The 17,857-nt window shown below is 38.6% G+C and overlaps 1 protein-coding gene across 3 annotated transcripts in view; it reads left to right on the forward strand.

Moving 5' to 3' along the window:
- Positions 1–17,857, forward strand: part of LRRC8B (leucine rich repeat containing 8 VRAC subunit B) — a 74,329-nt gene that overhangs the window by 47,492 nt on the left and 8,980 nt on the right. For all 3 annotated transcript variants that reach the window (XM_087820575.1, XM_087820574.1, XM_016197209.2), the window contains exons 3-4: positions 1,240–1,340; positions 12,370–14,534. In XM_087820575.1, coding sequence (XP_087676701.1) covers positions 12,396–14,534 — 2,139 coding nt within the window. In that variant the 5' untranslated portion in view covers positions 1,240–1,340; positions 12,370–12,395. The remainder of the gene's footprint in view (positions 1–1,239; positions 1,341–12,369; positions 14,535–17,857) is intronic.

Consider the following 17,857-nt stretch of genomic DNA (forward strand, 5'->3'; position numbering starts at 1 on the left):
AAGTACGATATCCTTTAATCAGTTAAAGTTACATAATAGAATAATGGACTGTGAGTACTATAACAAACTAGTTAGAGTAGTTTCTCACTATGATTAAGAATACTACCATAGTTGGAGATTTGTATTTCTCTGCTTCCATAGAAATACTGCATTTAAAATAGAAAATGTATTTGCAGTATTTTTTAAAAGTTGTATTGTACACCAGAAGTATCATCAAGGCTGAATAGCATTCTGGAATGATGCAATAATTTCTCTGCTGGCATATCACAGATGCAGTGCAGTGGAAGAATACGTAAAACGTTTCACACGCCACATGTCTTTATCATGCTTGCTGCGTATAAATGCAGTTGTGTATCGTATGCTGTAAGCCTTTGAAAAGTAAATTTTGAATGAGAAACTCATGCTCCAGTGGTGCTAAACATGAATTAGTCTGCAGCTAGGTTGTCATACACACTAACTGTGCTCTTTGGCCTGCAAAATAATTGGATACTGGTTAGTAATTGTTAAGCAGACTTTACACATAAATTGATAAATCCAATGTAACTTTCAGACATTTTGTTTTAGAATGTTGTCACATTTCAAACTGATTAATATAATGACTTTATTGCAAATGATTATTTGAAGAAGATACTAAGAATGGCTTTTATTAATCCTCAAAGGTAAAAAAATATATATAAAAGTAACTAAATTGAACAAATATAATTTCAGAGAATTTCAGCCATTTTTCTGAGCTGTATCTTAAAAAATTACTTACTTGTGACTATTTCTAATGAAATCAGTAGGCTAAATTTTAAGAGCACTGAGTCTTTTTATTTAGATAGATGTGTGGTTTTAAGTTAGGGTGTAGAAATTACAGAGTTTGACAGGACATCTGATAAATGCAAGTAAGACCAACTGTGTATGTTGACTGAGTAAGAGAAATTAACGTTTGTAGATTGCTTGGGAAAAGCTAAGTGCTCATCTAAGTATTGTAAATGTGGGATTTAAAAATCTGTTATGTTTAAATTTCTGTAGTAAGTTTTCTGCAATTTAAGGGCGTTCGAGGAGTGACTATAATCTGATATGTGAGTGGGATCCTATATATATAGCTTTGCCAAGATGTGCCACAGTATGGAAAGTGAGCTGATTTACAAATATTTATTTTTAATATTGTCTTACGATGGAGAAGTTCTGTGACTACAGTATCTCAAATTTTTTAAGTAACTGCAACTATTTCAAAATATCTGTGCTTTCTCATAGAATGAAGACAAACACAGAGATGGTGTGTCTAAGAAATTTTAAAAGGTGTAGACCTCCTGATTGAAGCATTGTCACATTATTGGAGTAATTTTTTTATTGTCGTAAGTATAAATACTTAAAGTACATTATTTTGGTAAATGTAACTTGTGTTCTTTGTTGAATAAATATTCATTCTCTGTCAAATACTTTATCATTGTTAGATCTGTTTCAGTTTATATTCTTCTGCAGCTTCAGTTGCGTATCTTGAATTAATTTAACACAGGACCCTTGAGAGAACAAATAAAGCCGTGACCTTAGAGCTGGAAGAGCCCATAGAGATGCTTTGGTTCATGCTCTTCATCCATTAGAGGAATTCCTTTTCAATGTCCCCGGCATATGATCACCGTATTCATCTAGATGAGGGGTAGGGAACCTTTTCTCTGACAAGGGCCATTTGAATATTTATAACATCATTCGAGAGCCATGCAAAATTATCGACTTAAAAATTAGCTATGAAAAAAGCTCCTAGATTTATTTAATTTTGAGTCCCGCCAATGGTTGCCTTGGCAGGGCCAGCCCAAATGATTTTGCAGGCCTATACAGCCGGAGGGTCGGACGTTGTCCCGTGTGTGTCCCCGCTCCCCCCCATCTAGATGCTGGGAGGGAGAAGGGCTGAACTATTTCACAGAATTGCCAGTTCTGTGGATGTTCCACCACAAGTTGAATCCAAATATGACTTTCTGAAATGTCACCCACCTAGTTCTGCCTCTAGAGGAAATCACTTATTCTTTCATCAAATAGTCATGCAAAAATGTAAAGAAATTCTCAGGTTTCCCTCCTCATTTTTGTTGTTTTCTTTGGTTTATTTTATTTTATTTTATTTTATTATTTTATTTTATTTTATTTTTCAATTAGAGTTTACATTCAGTATTACTTTGTATTAGTTTCAGGGGTATAATGTAGTGGTTAGACAATCATATACTTTACAAAGTGATCCCCCCAATATTTCCAGTACCCACCTGGCACCATACATAGTTATTACAATATTATAGACTATATTCTCTATAGTGTACTTTATATCCCTGTGACTTTTGTAACTACCAATTTTTACTTCTTAATTCCTTTATCATTTTTTACCCAGTCCCCCAGTCCTGCTCCTGTCTGGCAACCATCAGTCTGTTCTCTGTATCTAAAAGCCTGTTTCTGTTTTGTTTGTTCATTTATTTTATTCTTTAGATTCCACATGTAAGTGAAATCATATGATGTTTGTCTTTCTCTGACTCACTTATTTTACTTAGCATAAGACCCTCTAGGTCCATCCATAATGTCCCAAATGATAAAGATGTCATTCTCTTTCTATGACCGAGTAATACTCCATTGTATATATGTACCACTGCTTTTTGTTTCCACTTGTCTATAGCTGGGCACTTGGGGTGGTTACATACGTTGGCTTTTGTAAATAATGCTGCAGTGAACATAGGGGTGCATATATTCTTCTGAATTAGTGTTTGGAGTTTCTTTGGATATGTACCCAGAAGTGGAATCACTGGGTCATGAAGCAATTCCATGTTTAAGTTTTAGAGAAACCTCCGACTGTTTTCCATAGTGGTCGTACCAATCTCCATGCCCACCAGCCATGCACAAGAGTTCCTTTTTCTCCACATACTCACCAACACTTGCAATTTATTGATTTATTGATGAGAGCCATTCTGACAGGTATGAGTTATATCTCTATGTGGTTTTAATTTTTATTATTCTGATGATTAGAAATATGGAGTATTTTTTCATATGTTTATTACCCATCTGTAGGTCCTCTTTGGATAAGTGTCTATTCAGGTCTTCTGCGCCCATTTCTTAATTGAATTGTTTGTTTTATTGGTGTTGAGTGTATGAGTTCTATACAAATTTTGGATATGAACCCCTTATCGAATGTATCATTGGTGAATATCTTCATCCATTTAGTACGTACGTTGTCTTTTTGTTTTGTTGGTGGTTTCTTTTGCTGTGCAAAGCTTTATGGTTTGATGTAGTCCCATTTGTTTATTTTTTCCTTTTGTTTCCCTTGCCTGAGGAGATATGTCAGAAGAAATATTGTTAATAGAAATGTCAGACATTTTACTGCTGATTTTTTTTCTAGGAGTTTTATTGCTTCAGGCCTTATACAGGGTTTCCCCCCCAAAAATGTATACACACTGACTGCCATTATTAATTCCAGTGGGTTAAATCTAAAAAGAAAGAAACATCAATTGAGCTATCAGCTATTAAAGTATGTATACATTTTTGGGGGGACACCCCGTATTTAAGTCTTTAATCCATTTTGAATTCATTCTTGTATATGGTGTAAAAGGGCGGTCTGATTTCATTTTTTGCATGTGTTTCTATCCAATTTTCTCAACAGCATCCATTGAATAGACTGTCTTTACCTATAGACAAGACTGTCTTGCCTTCTTTGTATAGTATTAATTGGTTATATAGGCGTGGGTTTATTTCTGGGCTCTCTATTCTGGTCCATTGATCTATGTGTCTGTTTTTATGCCAGGACCATGCTTTTTTTATTACTATAGCCTTGTAGTATAGTTTAATATCAGGTAGCATGATTCCTCCAACTTTGTTCTTCAGTCTCAAGATTGCTGTGGCTATTCAGAGCCTTTTGTGGTTCTATATAAATGTTTGCATTTTGTTCTAGTTACGTGAAAAACGCCATCAGTATTTTGATTGGAATTGCACTGAATCTATAGCTCGCTTTGGGTAGAATGGATATTTTAATCATGTTAATTCTTTCTACCCATGAGCGCAGTATATGTTTCCATTTATTTGTACCTTCTTCATTTTCTTTCTTCAGTGTCTGACAGTTTTGTTAGTACAGATCTTTTACCTTCTTGGTTAAATTTATTCTAAGGTATTTTATTTTTCTTTGAGGCAATTATAAATGGGATTGTTTCCTTAGTTTTTCTTTCTGATAGTTCATTATTGGTGTATGGATATGCAACTGATTGTGAATATTTATTTTGTGTCCTACTACTTTACTGAATTCATTTATCAGTTTCAGTAGTTTTTTGGTAGACTGTTTAGGGTTTCTGTATACAGTATCATGTCATCTGCCTATAATGACAGTTTTGCTTCCTCCTTTCCAGTTTGGATGCCTTTTATTTCTTCTTGTCTGATCGCTGTGGCTAAGACTTCCAGTACTATGTTGAATAAGAGTTGTGAAAGTAGACATCTATGTCTTGTCCCTGATCTTAAGGGAAACACTTTTAGTTTTTGCCCATTCACTATGATGTTAGCTACAGATTTGTCATATATGGCCTTTTTTACATTGAGGTATGTTTCCTCTATTCCCATGTTGCTGAGAGTTTTCATCATAAATGGATGCTGGATTTTGTCAAATGCTTTTTCTGCATCTATTGATATTATCATAGGATTTTTCATTTTTATTTTTTATGTGGTTTGTCATGCTAATTGATTTGTGGATATTATGCCAGCCTGGCATCCCCAGAATAAATCCCACTTGATAATGCTGTATGGTCTTTTTACTATATTGCTAAATTTGGTTTGCTAATATTTTGTTGAGGATTTTGTTTGTATGTTTATCAGGGATATTGGCCTACAATTTTCTTTCTTTGTAGTGTCTTTATCTGGTTTTAGAATGAGTATAATACTGGCCTTATAAAATGGGCTTGAGAGTTTTCCCTTCTCTCAAATTTTTTGTGATAGTTTGAAAAGGATAGGTGTTAGTTCTTTTTGAATGTTTGGTAAAATTCACCTGCAAAGCCATCTTGTCCAGGACTTCTGTTTGTTGGGAGTTTTTTAATTACATTTTCAGTTTCGCTAGTGGTAACCAGTCTGTTCAGATTTTCTGTTTCTTTTTAATTCAGCTTTGGAAGATTGTATGTTTTTAGAGATTTATCCATTTCTTTCAGATTTTCCAAGTTGTTTGTAATATTTTTTTATAGTCTGTAGTGTCAGTTGTTACTTCTCTTTCATTTCTGATTTCATTTATTTGGGTCCTCTCTCTCTTTTCTCTTGATGAGTCTCCTTAAGAGTTTATCAGTCTTACTTATCTTTTCAAAGAACCAGTTCTTGGTTTTTATTGACCTTTTGTATTGTTTTTTTCAGATGCTAATTTATTTATTTTGGCTGTGATTTGTATTATTTCTTTTCTTCTACTCTCTTTAGGCTTTCTTTGGTATTCTTTTTATAGTTTCTTTAGATGTAAGGTTAGATTGTTTATTTGAGTTTTGTTTGTTTTTTTGTTTGTTTCTTGAGGTAGGCCTGAATTGCTATGAATTTTCCTCTTAGGAAAGCTTTTGTTGTGTTCCACAGATTTGGGGTTGTTGTATATTCATTTTCTTTTGTCTCGTGGAATTATTTTTATTTCTTCATTGATCTCATTTTCAACCCATTTGTTGTTTAGTAACATGTTATTTAGCCTCCATGTGTTCGTGCATTTTTTCAGTTTTTTTCTTGCAATTAATTCCTAGTTTCATACTGTTGTGGTTGTTTTGTGGTCTAACATGTGGTCTATTCTTGAGAATATGTGCACTTGAAAAGCATGTATATTCTGATGCTTTGGGGTTAAATGATCTGAAAATATCAATTAAATTTATCTGGTCTAGTATATCATTTAAGGCCACTGTTTCCTTGTTGATTTGTAGTGGATGATCTATCCATTGATGCCAGTATGGTGTTAAAATCTCCCTACTATGACTGTATTATTCAGTCTCTTTGTTTGTGTCCATCAATATTTGTGTTATATATTTAGATGCTCCTATCTTGGGTGCATAAGTTTTTACAAGGATTATATCTCTTGTTGTATTGATCCCTTTATCATTATGTAATATTCTTCTTTGTCTCTTATTATAGTGTTTGTTTTAAAGTCTATTTTGTCTGATATAAGTATTATTACCCCACTTTTTTTGTTGTTGTTGTTTCCATTTGCATGATTTTTTTTTTCCATCTCTTTACTTTCAGTCAGTGTGTGTCTTTCATTCTGAGGTGGGTCTCTTGTAGACAACATATATATATGTGTGTGTGTATCTCTTGTTTTATTATTCATTCAGCTACCCTAGGTCTTTAGATTGGAATTTTCAGTACATTTACATTTCAAGTGATTGTTTATTGCCATTTTATTTTTTTAATTATGTTTCAGTTTTTCTTCTTCTGAAGTCCCATTAATATTTCTTGTGATACTGGTTTGGTTGTAATGAACTCCTTTAGCTTTTTATTGTCTTGGAAGCTCTCCTTCAATTTTAAATGATAGCCTTGCCAGGTTGAGTAGTCTTAGTCATAGGTCTTTACTTTTCATCACTTTGAATGTTTTGTTTCAATCTCTTCTGACCTGAAATGTTTCTGTTGATAAATCAGCTGACAGTCTTGTGACAGCTCTTTTGTAGGTAACTGTCTTTTTCTTGTTGCTTTTAAGATTCTCCCTTTGTCTTTTACCTTTGCCATTTTTATTATGATATGTCTTGGTGTGGGCCTCTTTGGGTTCATCATCTTTGGTACTCTGCACTTTCTGTATTTGTTTGTCTTTTTCCTTCACCAGGTTAGGGATGTTTTCAGTTATTGTTTCTTCATATATGTTCTCAATCCCTATCTTATTCTCTTCTCCGTATGGTAACCCTCTGATGCAGACATTGTTGTTCATATTGTCCCAGATCTCCTTTAAACTCTTCTTATTTTTTAAAATTATTTTTCTTTTTGCTTCTCTGATTGGGTGTTTTCTGATACACTGATCATCTCTCTGGGAACCATGATATCTCTGTGGATCAGGAAGCAGTTGCCCAAGAGAACAGTGCCAGGAGCCAATCACAACCCCAATTTGAGGTGTTCCCCTCAGAGGGAATCATCCCCTCACCTGCTCTTCCAGTCCTAGGGGTGGGAAAAGAGGAAAGGTTTTCACGCTGATCCAACAAATAAAGTGTTAGATAAAGACTGATTTCATCAATATTAATAATGATTTTTTATGAAGTAGATGGAAGTTCACTGTGTTTGTGAGTGTGCCATTTGTCAACACTGATCAACAATATGGAAGTTTTTGAATAAGGAGAACTAATGTAACAACAACCACAGATATCCAGAAATCAGCCTTCTGTACATCTTTGAACTTTTGTAAGCATAAACTAATAGTTTGTACTGAATATGCAGCCTTGATCACCTAGCAACAAACTAGCAAAATCCAGAAGACATTTTGCATGTAAAGCACCATAATCTAGCCTCCACTACCCTCCCTGGGGCAGGAAATAGAAATTTATAAACCAAAGGCAAGCTGTAAAGGAAATTCTGCCAGTTTTAGTCACTGATTTATTTTCTTTTTGTTTTTTAAGAGTGTAAGTTTCAATGTCTGTGTGTTTATTTTTATTATTTTTAGCAATCTACTGGAAGTTTTCATTGTAAACAAAGCTCTTTAAAAGAATAACCAAACTGATTAAGCTGCCTTAGGAGGCAGCTTTTAAGGGCAGTGATCTAATTAGGAGTCTTCAAGGACAATTTAATAGTGATAGCAAAGCCACTTTTGTATTTGAGTCCCAAATTTAGAAAATAGCCTTTACATTTTCAACCTAAAATTATAGTCTGACCTTCCTGTTCATTTTGAAACACACCATAATTTAGACACCTGCTGAAATCACTTACTGCTGTGATTTGGAGTAGGAACCTGGAATCGCACCCTTTTAAATTACCCATCACACCCATTAAAATTAGCTGTACAGTCAGCTTTATGTTGATCCTATGTATATTTTGTAATCAACTAAAATGCTTACATATCTAAGTATCGCCACAGCTGTATATAAAACAGGTTTATTGAAGTCATGAATGCTCTGGAAGAGCAGACATTGTGACTTTTGTTTGATTTCACTGAGGAAAAAGGCAGAGCATTTTTTACAATAATGTATCAATGAAATACAAAGTCAAATGCCAATCCAAAAGTTTTATGCATTTCATATGTTTAGGAGAAATGTATGGAATTTTGGGTATTTCCTAGGTGTGTTTTTTTTTCTTTTCTTTTGCTTTATTTATTATAGCATATGTCACTCCTCTGTTTCTTTTTCCCCTTTTTTATTGAACTTATTGGGTTGACACTAACAAATTATACGGGTTTCAGGTGCACAATTCTACAACATTTTGTTCATTAGATTTTACATATGAGTGAAGTCATATGGTACTTATCCTTCTCTGGCCTCAAGAGCATTATGCTAAGTGAAATTAGCCTCACTGGTTCTTTTTTATTGTTTCTATGTCCTTTTTTATGTTTACTGTCTCTTTGTTGAGGTTTTCACTGAGTTCATTCATTCTTCCCCTAAGTTTCTTGAGCATCCTTATAACCATTGTTTTGAACTCTGTATGTGGTAAATTGCTTGCCTCCATTTCATTTAGTTCATTTTTGGAGATTTCTCCTGTTCTTTCATTTGAGGCACATTTCTTTGTGTTCCCATTTTGGCTGCCTCTCTGTATTTGTTTCTGTATATTAAGTGGATCTGCTTTGCCTCCCAGTCTTAGTATGGTGGCCTAATGTAGTAGGTGTCCTGTGGGGCTTGGTGGCACATGCTCCCTTATCACCTGAGCTAGGTGCTTCAGGAATGTCTCTTGTTTGGTTTATGTGAGCATTCCTGTTGTAGTTGAGTCTTGAGTGCTATTGGCCTGTCTTGATGGTGTTGACTCTCAGACTGGCTGACTATGAGGATTGATCTTGATCATAGTGTATGAGTTGTTATGCAGGCACTGACCCCACAAAGTAGAAGTCACACCCCGGGTTCTGGTGCCTGCTGACATCTCCTTTTGGTTGTGCCCATATGGACATATTCAGCCATGCTTTATGTGGCCAGAAGCTTATCACCTTGTATGTTGGTTCAAGGGCCTCTTTTGGGGAACTCTAGTGCAGGTCAATGTCAAGAGCTGCCTATGATCAGCCCCAGATTACATGTTTGGAGCTACAAAGAAATCTATAGTTTGTGGCTGCCTCTGCTGGGCTTAAGAGGGAGGGGCCAAGCTGTGTACCAAGCCTGGCTTCTACCAGCACCAAGCCTGGGGGCAGGTCAGCAAAAGGCCCAAGGCACCCAAGACACACTTCTGCCTGTGGGCTGCCTGTTAGTCTGGAAATGCATCTGGTGGTACGTGAGTTGTGTCAGGTAGGTTCTTAATGAATCACCAGGTAGGTAGGGGTGAGTAGTATTCACCAGATTGATACATATTTAAACTCAGCACAGGTGCTGGGTCTGAAGCCACTCAGCAAAAGTCTCAGTATACACCAAGGCCAATGTCACCTGCCTGGGCCCAGCGGACCTGTGTGGTGGGGTGGGCTCTCAGGGTGTCGTCAGAGTGAGGCCAGCAGAATTCATTAGGTGAAAATAGCCAAGATATGGATGTGTGGAGGGAGTGCTGTACACAGAAATGGTGGTGGCTCTGGTTAGTTGTGTGAGGGAAAATTGGCCCTTGCCCTAGAATCACACAACTCAGCCCTTCCCTGTTGTCTTTTGTACCCCTTGAGTGTGGTAGAATCTCCTCAAGAGCTCCACAAGAAAGTCTGCATTGCTGACCAGGCTGGCCCCAGGGAGTCAGGTGGGTGACGATAGTGCATTCCCCTAGGCTGACACGGCCTGGAGAGCAGTGGACCCAGGAAAGATGATGTCGGTGGGCGGTGTTAGGGAGGAACTCAGCACAGGAACCTTGGCAGCTGTCTCTTCAGCGCTCTACCCTAAGGCACACAACCCAGTGTCTCCCTGAATGACTCCAGTCCTCTCTGATCTGCCTTCCTTCCACCATAGCCTACAGTGAGTGGCCATGGATGAGATTTTTCTTTCTGGCCTTTAAAGAGAGTGCCTGGGTTTCTAACAGACTCCTGTCTCTCCCTGGTGGTCAGAATCCCCACTGATTTTCACAGCCAAACCTTATTTGGGCTCCTCTTCCTGGTTCTGGTGTTCTGGGCTGGGGATCCCAGTATGGGGTTGAGAACCCTTGCTCATAAGGAGGGACCTTTGCAGCTAAGATAGCCCTCCAGATTTTCAGCCACCACATGTGGGTGCAAGGACAGCCCTTTTCATGTCTCTGCCCTTCCTACCAGTCTCAATGTGGCTTCTTCTGTAAATCCTTGGTTATAACACGACTGTTCAGCTAGTCTTCAGTTGGTTTTTCAGGATTATTCTACAATTTCGGTGTAATTCTATTTCAGTCCTGGGAGGAGGTGAGTGTGGTTTCCATCTATTTCACTGCCATCTGGATCCACCTTCCCATAATCGCAGCTGAATATCGTCAGTTACCTTTGTTTCTCTGTGGATAATGGTTTGCAGACAAGTAGCTCCTGACTTTTTTGTTGCCAACTTAATTTTTAACCTATGACTGAGCATTTCGTTCCAGGTGTGATCTCACCAGACAGGCACAGAATGACTGTTGTGCCTTTATCTGGGTTCATCTGTTAATGTGGTTCCAGATTATAGTAATATTATAACTATAGTTAGCATTAACATAGCTGTAGTTAGCATAATAGCTATCACACTATTAGCTAAAAAGATATATTTGTGGCAACTAAAATCCCTAGGTATTTTTCACATGTTCATCCAGCAATGTTTTCTACCACCCTGCCTGCCACCATGTTTATAGCATTTGGGGGTCTAAGTCCAGAACTTTCTGTTTGTCTTATATAATCCTCTTGGGTTTGGTTTTTTTCTTGTCTTGACACATAATTATGGTTAACTGCAGTTGGATGAGGCAGAATGGGAGGAGCTGAGAGTTAGAAATAGACCCACTAAACTAAAAGAAAGAAGCCCTAGAGCGTTGTATAATCAAGCCACCGGTCCTAAGAGGAAGTCAAATCCATATGATATGATGTCCAGAGAGGATGCAAGTCCATCAGTTAGAATCAGGGACCATGGGGTGCCCTAACAAGTGGGAGAGCACGAAGGTATAGGGTTCAGGGTCAGTAAAAGAGAACACACTGATTAACAGGTAGCAGGGCATCTGTAATGGAATTCTGGGGTTCAAGGCAGAATGCCAGTCTCTAGAAGGGGGACAGATTAGCTCAAAATTGCTTCCTTGTGGGGTGCTACCAGTACTAGGATATCTAGAAAGAGAAACTCAGACCCAGGAAAGATGATAAGACTTCAGATTCAAGAAAGTACAAGACAAGCCCTTGGACATAGGTTCAGACTTGACCACCAGCAAAAGATAAGCATGCTGCTGTGATTTTCTTTTTTCTTACCAAATACGTTATTAAATATTTCCTTTTGTCTGTGTTACTCTGTGCCATTTTATAGGTGGTCTGGATTTTACTAATTAACTATTTTTTTAAAAAACAATTGATTTTTTTAACCTTTTTAATGCCTTAATTAATTTTAATGTTTTATGTAATGTTTCTTTCTGAATATGAAAATGCAAAATCCACCTTGTTTTTCTGAAGGCAAAAATCATTTAATAATAGACTATGCCCTTAATCATTTCTTCTATTAATATTTTGCCATGGAAACCTTAAACATCGGAGTCTCTGTAGTGGAATATTGCTTTGAGTATTTATTCCCAGGCCCTTCTTAAGCCATTACTATTGTTTGTCAGCTTTTAAATCTTCTAAGTTGGACATGAGCTTAAGATACAAAGGCTTGGGGGAAAGATAATGCATTTGAACATAGAATTGGCAGAACCCTCTAGAATTATCCAAAGGGATAATTTTATAAAGCAGTGCTTGCTCAAAAGAGGTTCCTCATAGCGACTGAAACACAATTCTTAGGCTAAAACCAGTGCTTCAGACGTGGGGGTAGGATGTGGAAAAGAGCTTATTCAGACCTTTTAGGCAGTATAAAATACAGCCAGGAACAAGTAACAGGAGAACAGCTTTTCCCAATGTTGACTGCAGAAAATTTGGATTCTGGTTCTTAATAGCTTAGCATGATGTAAAAATCCAGGAGGAAACTCTGAGATTGTTGCTTCACGTCCTGCCCCACCCAGTCTGGTTATCACCAAATGGCTTCTCACCTAAGGTACTTTAGAGGACACATTTTCACATGAAACCAGAGGCCTCTGTGCTCCCTGATCAGCCCTGCCTTCAGGGGTTTGCCCCTGAGCTAAATCCTACTCAGGTAGGCTATGTATGTACAAGCATTAGAGTTAAATGCTTGTTTTGGATACTTTTACTTCAGTGGTTTTTCTTTTATTTTTCTCTTTCAGTTTCTGTACTCCTACAAGGGAAAGTCATGATTACACTAACAGAACTAAAATGTCTAGCAGACGCCCAATCATCTTATCATATCCTAAAACCGTGGTGGGACGTCTTCTGGTATTACATCACCCTGGTCATGCTGCTGGTGGCCGTGCTGGCCGGTGCTCTGCAGCTGACGCAGAGCAGGGTTCTCTGCTGTCTTCCATGCAAGGTGGAATTTGACAATCACTGCACCGTGCCTTGGCACATCCTGAAAGCCAGCGTGAATGCGTCCTCCAATCCCGGGACGCCTCTTCCACTCCCCCTCAGAATCCAGAACGACCTCCACCGCCAGCAGTACTCCTACATCGACGCCGTCTGCTACGAGAAGCAGCTCCACTGGTTCGCAAAGTTTTTCCCCTACCTGGTGCTCTTGCACACGCTCATCTTTGCAGCCTGCAGCAACTTTTGGCTTCACTACCCCAGCACCAGCTCCAGGCTGGAGCACTTTGTGGCCATCCTTCACAAGTGCTTCGATTCTCCGTGGACCACCCGCGCCCTGTCGGAAACAGTGGCGGAGCAGTCAGTGAGGCCCCTGACACTCTCCAAATCCAAGGTTCTGCTCTCATCCTCGGGGTGTTCAGCTGACGTGGATGCCAGTAAGCAGTCATTGCCTTACCCGCAGCCTGGCCTGGAGTCGGCTGGCATAGAAAGCCCGACCTCCAGTGTCCTGGACAAGAAGGAGGGTGAACAGGCCAAAGCCATCTTTGAAAAAGTGAAAAGGTTCCGTACGCACGTGGAGCAGAAGGATATCATTTACAGAGTGTATCTAAAGCAGATAATTGTCAAGGTCATCTTGTTTGTCTTCATCATAAGTTATGTTCCATATTTTTTAACCTATATCACTCTTGAGATTGACTGTTCGATTGACGTGCAGGCTTTCACGGGGTATAAACGTTACCAGTGTGTCTACTCCTTGGCGGAAATATTTAAGGTCCTAGCTTCGTTTTATGTCATTCTGGTTATACTTTATGGTCTCACCTCCTCCTACAGCTTGTGGTGGATGCTGAGGAGCTCCCTGAAGCAATATTCCTTTGAGGCACTGCGGGAGAAAAGCAACTACAGCGACATACCCGACGTGAAGAATGACTTCGCGTTCATACTCCATCTGGCTGATCAGTACGACCCCCTTTATTCCAAACGCTTCTCCATTTTCCTCTCGGAGGTCAGCGAGAACAAACTGAAGCAGATCAACCTCAATAACGAGTGGACGGTGGAGAAACTGAAAAGCAAGCTGGTGAAAAATTCCCAGGACAAGGTAGAACTGCATCTTTTTATGCTAAACGGGCTTCCAGACAATGTCTTTGAGCTGACTGAAATTGAAGTGCTCAGCCTGGAGCTGATTCCCGAGGTCAAGCTGCCCTCCACCGTCTCCCAGCTGGTCAACCTCAAGGAGCTCCATGTGTACCATTCATCTCTGGTGGTCGACCATCCTGCCCTGGCCTTTCTAGAGGAGAATCTAAAAATCCTCCGCCTGAAATTTACAGAAATGGGGAAAATTCCACGCTGGGTATTTCACCTGAAGAATCTCAAGGAACTTTATCTGTCTGGCTGTGTTCTCCCTGAGCAGCTGAGTACCATGCATTTGGAGAGCTTTCAGGACTTAAAAAACCTGAGGACCCTCTACTTGAAGAGCAGCCTGTCCCGGATCCCACAAGTCATTACAGACCACCTGCCTTTCCTGCAGAAACTGTCCCTCAATAACGAGGGAAGCAAACTGGTTGTGTTGAACAACCTGAAAAAAATGGTCAATCTGAAAAGCCTAGAGCTGCTCAGCTGTGACCTTGAACGCATTCCACACTCCATCTTCAGCCTGAACAATCTGCATGAGTTAGACTTAAAAGAAAATAACCTTAAAACTGTGGAGGAGATCATTAGCTTTCAGCATCTCCAGAATCTTTCCTGCTTAAAATTGTGGCACAATAACATTGCTTATATTCCTGCCCAAATTGGGGCGTTATCTAATCTAGAGCAGCTGTCTTTGGACCATAATAATATTGAGAATCTGCCCCTGCAGCTTTTTCTATGCACCAAACTACATTATTTGGATCTAAGCTATAACCACCTGACCTTCATTCCAGAAGAAATCCAATATTTGAGTAATTTGCAGTACTTTGCTGTGACCAACAACAATGTAAGTAAATTTATTCTTCCCTTGGTTCAGTCTTTTGAGTATCTGCTATTGCAGTGTGTAGTGTAGATAAAGACATTAAATCATGCTAAGCATCCTCTGAGAATGGCCTGACTACCACTTGCTAGGCATGTGACCGCAGACAAATTACCAAAACACCAAGCAGCAGTTTTTAATCTAACTTACAAGTTGTCATGGAGAATTTATGAAAAACTATATAAGCACTAGGCACAGTTCCTAGTAGTTGCTCAACATATCTTTAGTCTCTTTTCCTATGTTTTACATAAACATCACATTGGAAGTATTTTAAACTAATTAGTTAATGACAGAACTCACTTTTCGTTTTGGAAAGGTCTTAACTACTTAGAAAGTTTCATGAAACTTTTTAGCTTCCCAAATCTGTCATAGGAGCAGAAACCTTTGTTAAAAATACTGTGATCATGAGTTATTCGTAAATCTTTTTCTGTGATGCAGTAGGACAGATTTGAAATCTACATGCGTGTCTAGAAAGGCAATTCAAAATGAAAGGCCTGGCTCTATAATGCAACAGTAGGGCTTCTTAGAAGCTTTTTCCAGCAGCCATGCTTTAAAAATGAACCATAATTTGCAACAGTAAAGCCAAGTTAAGGAAAACTTAACATCTCTGAAACAAGAAAAAACAAAATAAATGAGTAGTTTCCTAGGTTAAAATGTGAAGGAGAAGGAAAATGAAAAAATTCGTGCGAGCTAAAAGGGGCAAGAGAGCGATGGTAATGTGGTAAGAAGGGGGGGACCTGTTAGAACTCAGCTCTGCCAAGAGAGGAAAGTGATCATCCTCTGGCGGAAAATGGGAACTATTTTCTTCTACCCCACCCGCAAATGTGTTATCGTCTAGACTTTTATAATTTATGGTTCATGCTAAATATAGCTGTGAGCATAGTGTTGGCTAATAAACATATTAATCACCAGGTATTATTTTTGAAAACGATGGATTGTTAGAGGAATTCCAGAAAGGCGGGCAATGAGGGCAGAATTCATACTGATTTTTAGAACTCTATGACTTTACGCACATGTAAAAGGCTAGAGCCCATTCTAAGATAAATGAGAAATCTTCAGATCTTAAAGGATTATGAAGCTTTAAAACTCAGAATTTCCTGAATTGTTTGTTAAAACACAGATTCCTGGGCCCCACTCCCGGGTTCCCAATTTAGTAGGTCTGGTGTAGGATCCAAGAGTCTGCAGTTTTAAAAAGTCCCAGGTGAAGCTGCTGCTGCTGGTTTTGTGACCATACTTTAAAGACTACAGGTCTAGAGATTTATCATTAGTGATAATATTTTGGTTTTATTTTTATTGTTAAATCTATAATTAAAAGTATAAATAATTATTTTGAGAGGCATTGGTTTCACCCAGTTGTCATACAGTTAAATCACTACATGAATTTTTGATTAAGCTGTTAGCTGGCCATGAATTCTGTAAATGTATAAGCAGGTTAATGTTTTTTCTAGTTTAATATAATGAAACCTAAGACCAGTAGTACTTTTGACACCACATTTATTGACTTCTTGACAGTGTCTGAAAGATAGACGAGGGATGAGTATGTGACACAATCCTGTCTTGGATAAGGGAGGATTCTTGGTAGGACATGAAAAATTTTATGCTGAAGATAGTTTATGGCCAAAGTAGAATATCTTTGGCTAGGTTGTCTCAAAAATCTGATAATCTGTGTCTGAGCATCCTCGGAGCCATATGATGACCGTGACAACTGAATGGGTGAGGAACACTCTTCTCAGAACTGTGAAGAGACTTATTTAATAGAGATGTGGCAAAACTGGAACCCACTCATGATGAGAAGTGCCTCTCTGATGGAACAGGTTAGTGTAATGATGGGGAAAACTGAGTAGAGAAGGGACAGAGAGTAGTCCACAAATTCGTCTTCAAAAATTTGGAAGACTTAAATAGAAGAAGAAGCTTATTGGGAGTACCCATAAGTATTAGAACTAGGACAAGCAGGAGAAGATGTCTCACCTTTCCCAAAAAGCTGTCCAAAGATTGAATGAATATTTGAGAAGGAAGAGGTGACTTTCTTATCAATAAAAGTGTCCAGATATAGATTATCAACCACTTAGTAGGAAGGTTGTTAAAGGGAATCAGAGATTCAGGTTTCATATGGGATTTTAACTAATTTTAAGGTTCCTTCTAACCTTCGGATCCTCATGATTCTATGAGGTAGACCAAAATTGTTATAAAATTTAAAAATAAAACATCAAATTTGATGCATAAATATTTAGATATGCATATACTCAGAAATGTGAGTTGATTCACCCACTGGGAATGGAGGTTGGTACGAATTCCTGAGAGAAGATGTTTTAAAGAGTCTTCTAATGACTTAAGCAGTGTATCAGATTCATAGTTGGAGGCAACAAATACTAACTCTGTCGTTAGGCAGAAAAGACTTTTTTTTTTTTTGAAAGGATGTTAGCTCATTATCACTGAAAAGGCTGCAGAATTAAGCTTGAAAAACCAGCACAAAGTCAGCAAAAAAGCCAAAATCATAGCACAAAAGCAAAATGGTAGAGATACCCTGGCCAGTGACCAACCCTGGGCACCAGTGCTGCCCCTGAGGACTTGGTTCTGCTGCTACTACAGCCCTTGCCCTCCCACCAAATAGGTTCTTCACGATTTCTGCTTCTTTGTGACACTGCCACAATTCAACGTCCAAGTCTGAGCGCTGATTGGCGGAGTTACGAATGCTCACACTCGAGCTTTAAGGCAGCTGGGAACACAATCTGGTGGTGTCAGTTCCTCTAGTGGGAAGTGGACTCTGCTTCCCGCCAAGATAAGAGAGGGAATTCTCTAGATATCAAACTTAGTTCCCCAAATGACAGACACTCAAAGAGAGGGCACTCCAGAGTTTCTTCCACAGGCTAGTAATGGGTTTTATCGCAAAAGCATTAAACATTTCCTTTTTTATCATATTTTTGCAGCAGGATACTTCAGAGCCTTTAAATATGAGTCTGCATTATGCTTTGCCAAGGGGCGATGCAATATGCAACATTTGCCAAACTTACTTGAGCAAGACACTCTTTCATAGAAACTTTTTGAGAGGAGTGTTCCATGGAACATCCTGAGAACACTAGAGGCAGGAAACGTAAAAAGATAGAGGTCATGCACAGAGGATTGCAACAGGCATACCCAGATGTAATAAGAAGTGAGAGTATTTAGCAAGGTGGTTCATGTTGGATTCACTGGACAGTGGCTGTGGTGAGACTTGAGCTTGAAAGCTCTAGTTAGCTTGACCTGGTAGTTTCAAAGGAGGCTCTGATTGTAGCGTCTAGAAGAGTTGGGCC

Source organism: Miniopterus natalensis, chromosome 9, assembly GCF_054644295.1.
Source record: "Miniopterus natalensis isolate mMinNat1 chromosome 9, mMinNat1.hap1, whole genome shotgun sequence".
Classification (NCBI taxonomy): domain Eukaryota; kingdom Metazoa; phylum Chordata; class Mammalia; order Chiroptera; family Miniopteridae; genus Miniopterus; species Miniopterus natalensis.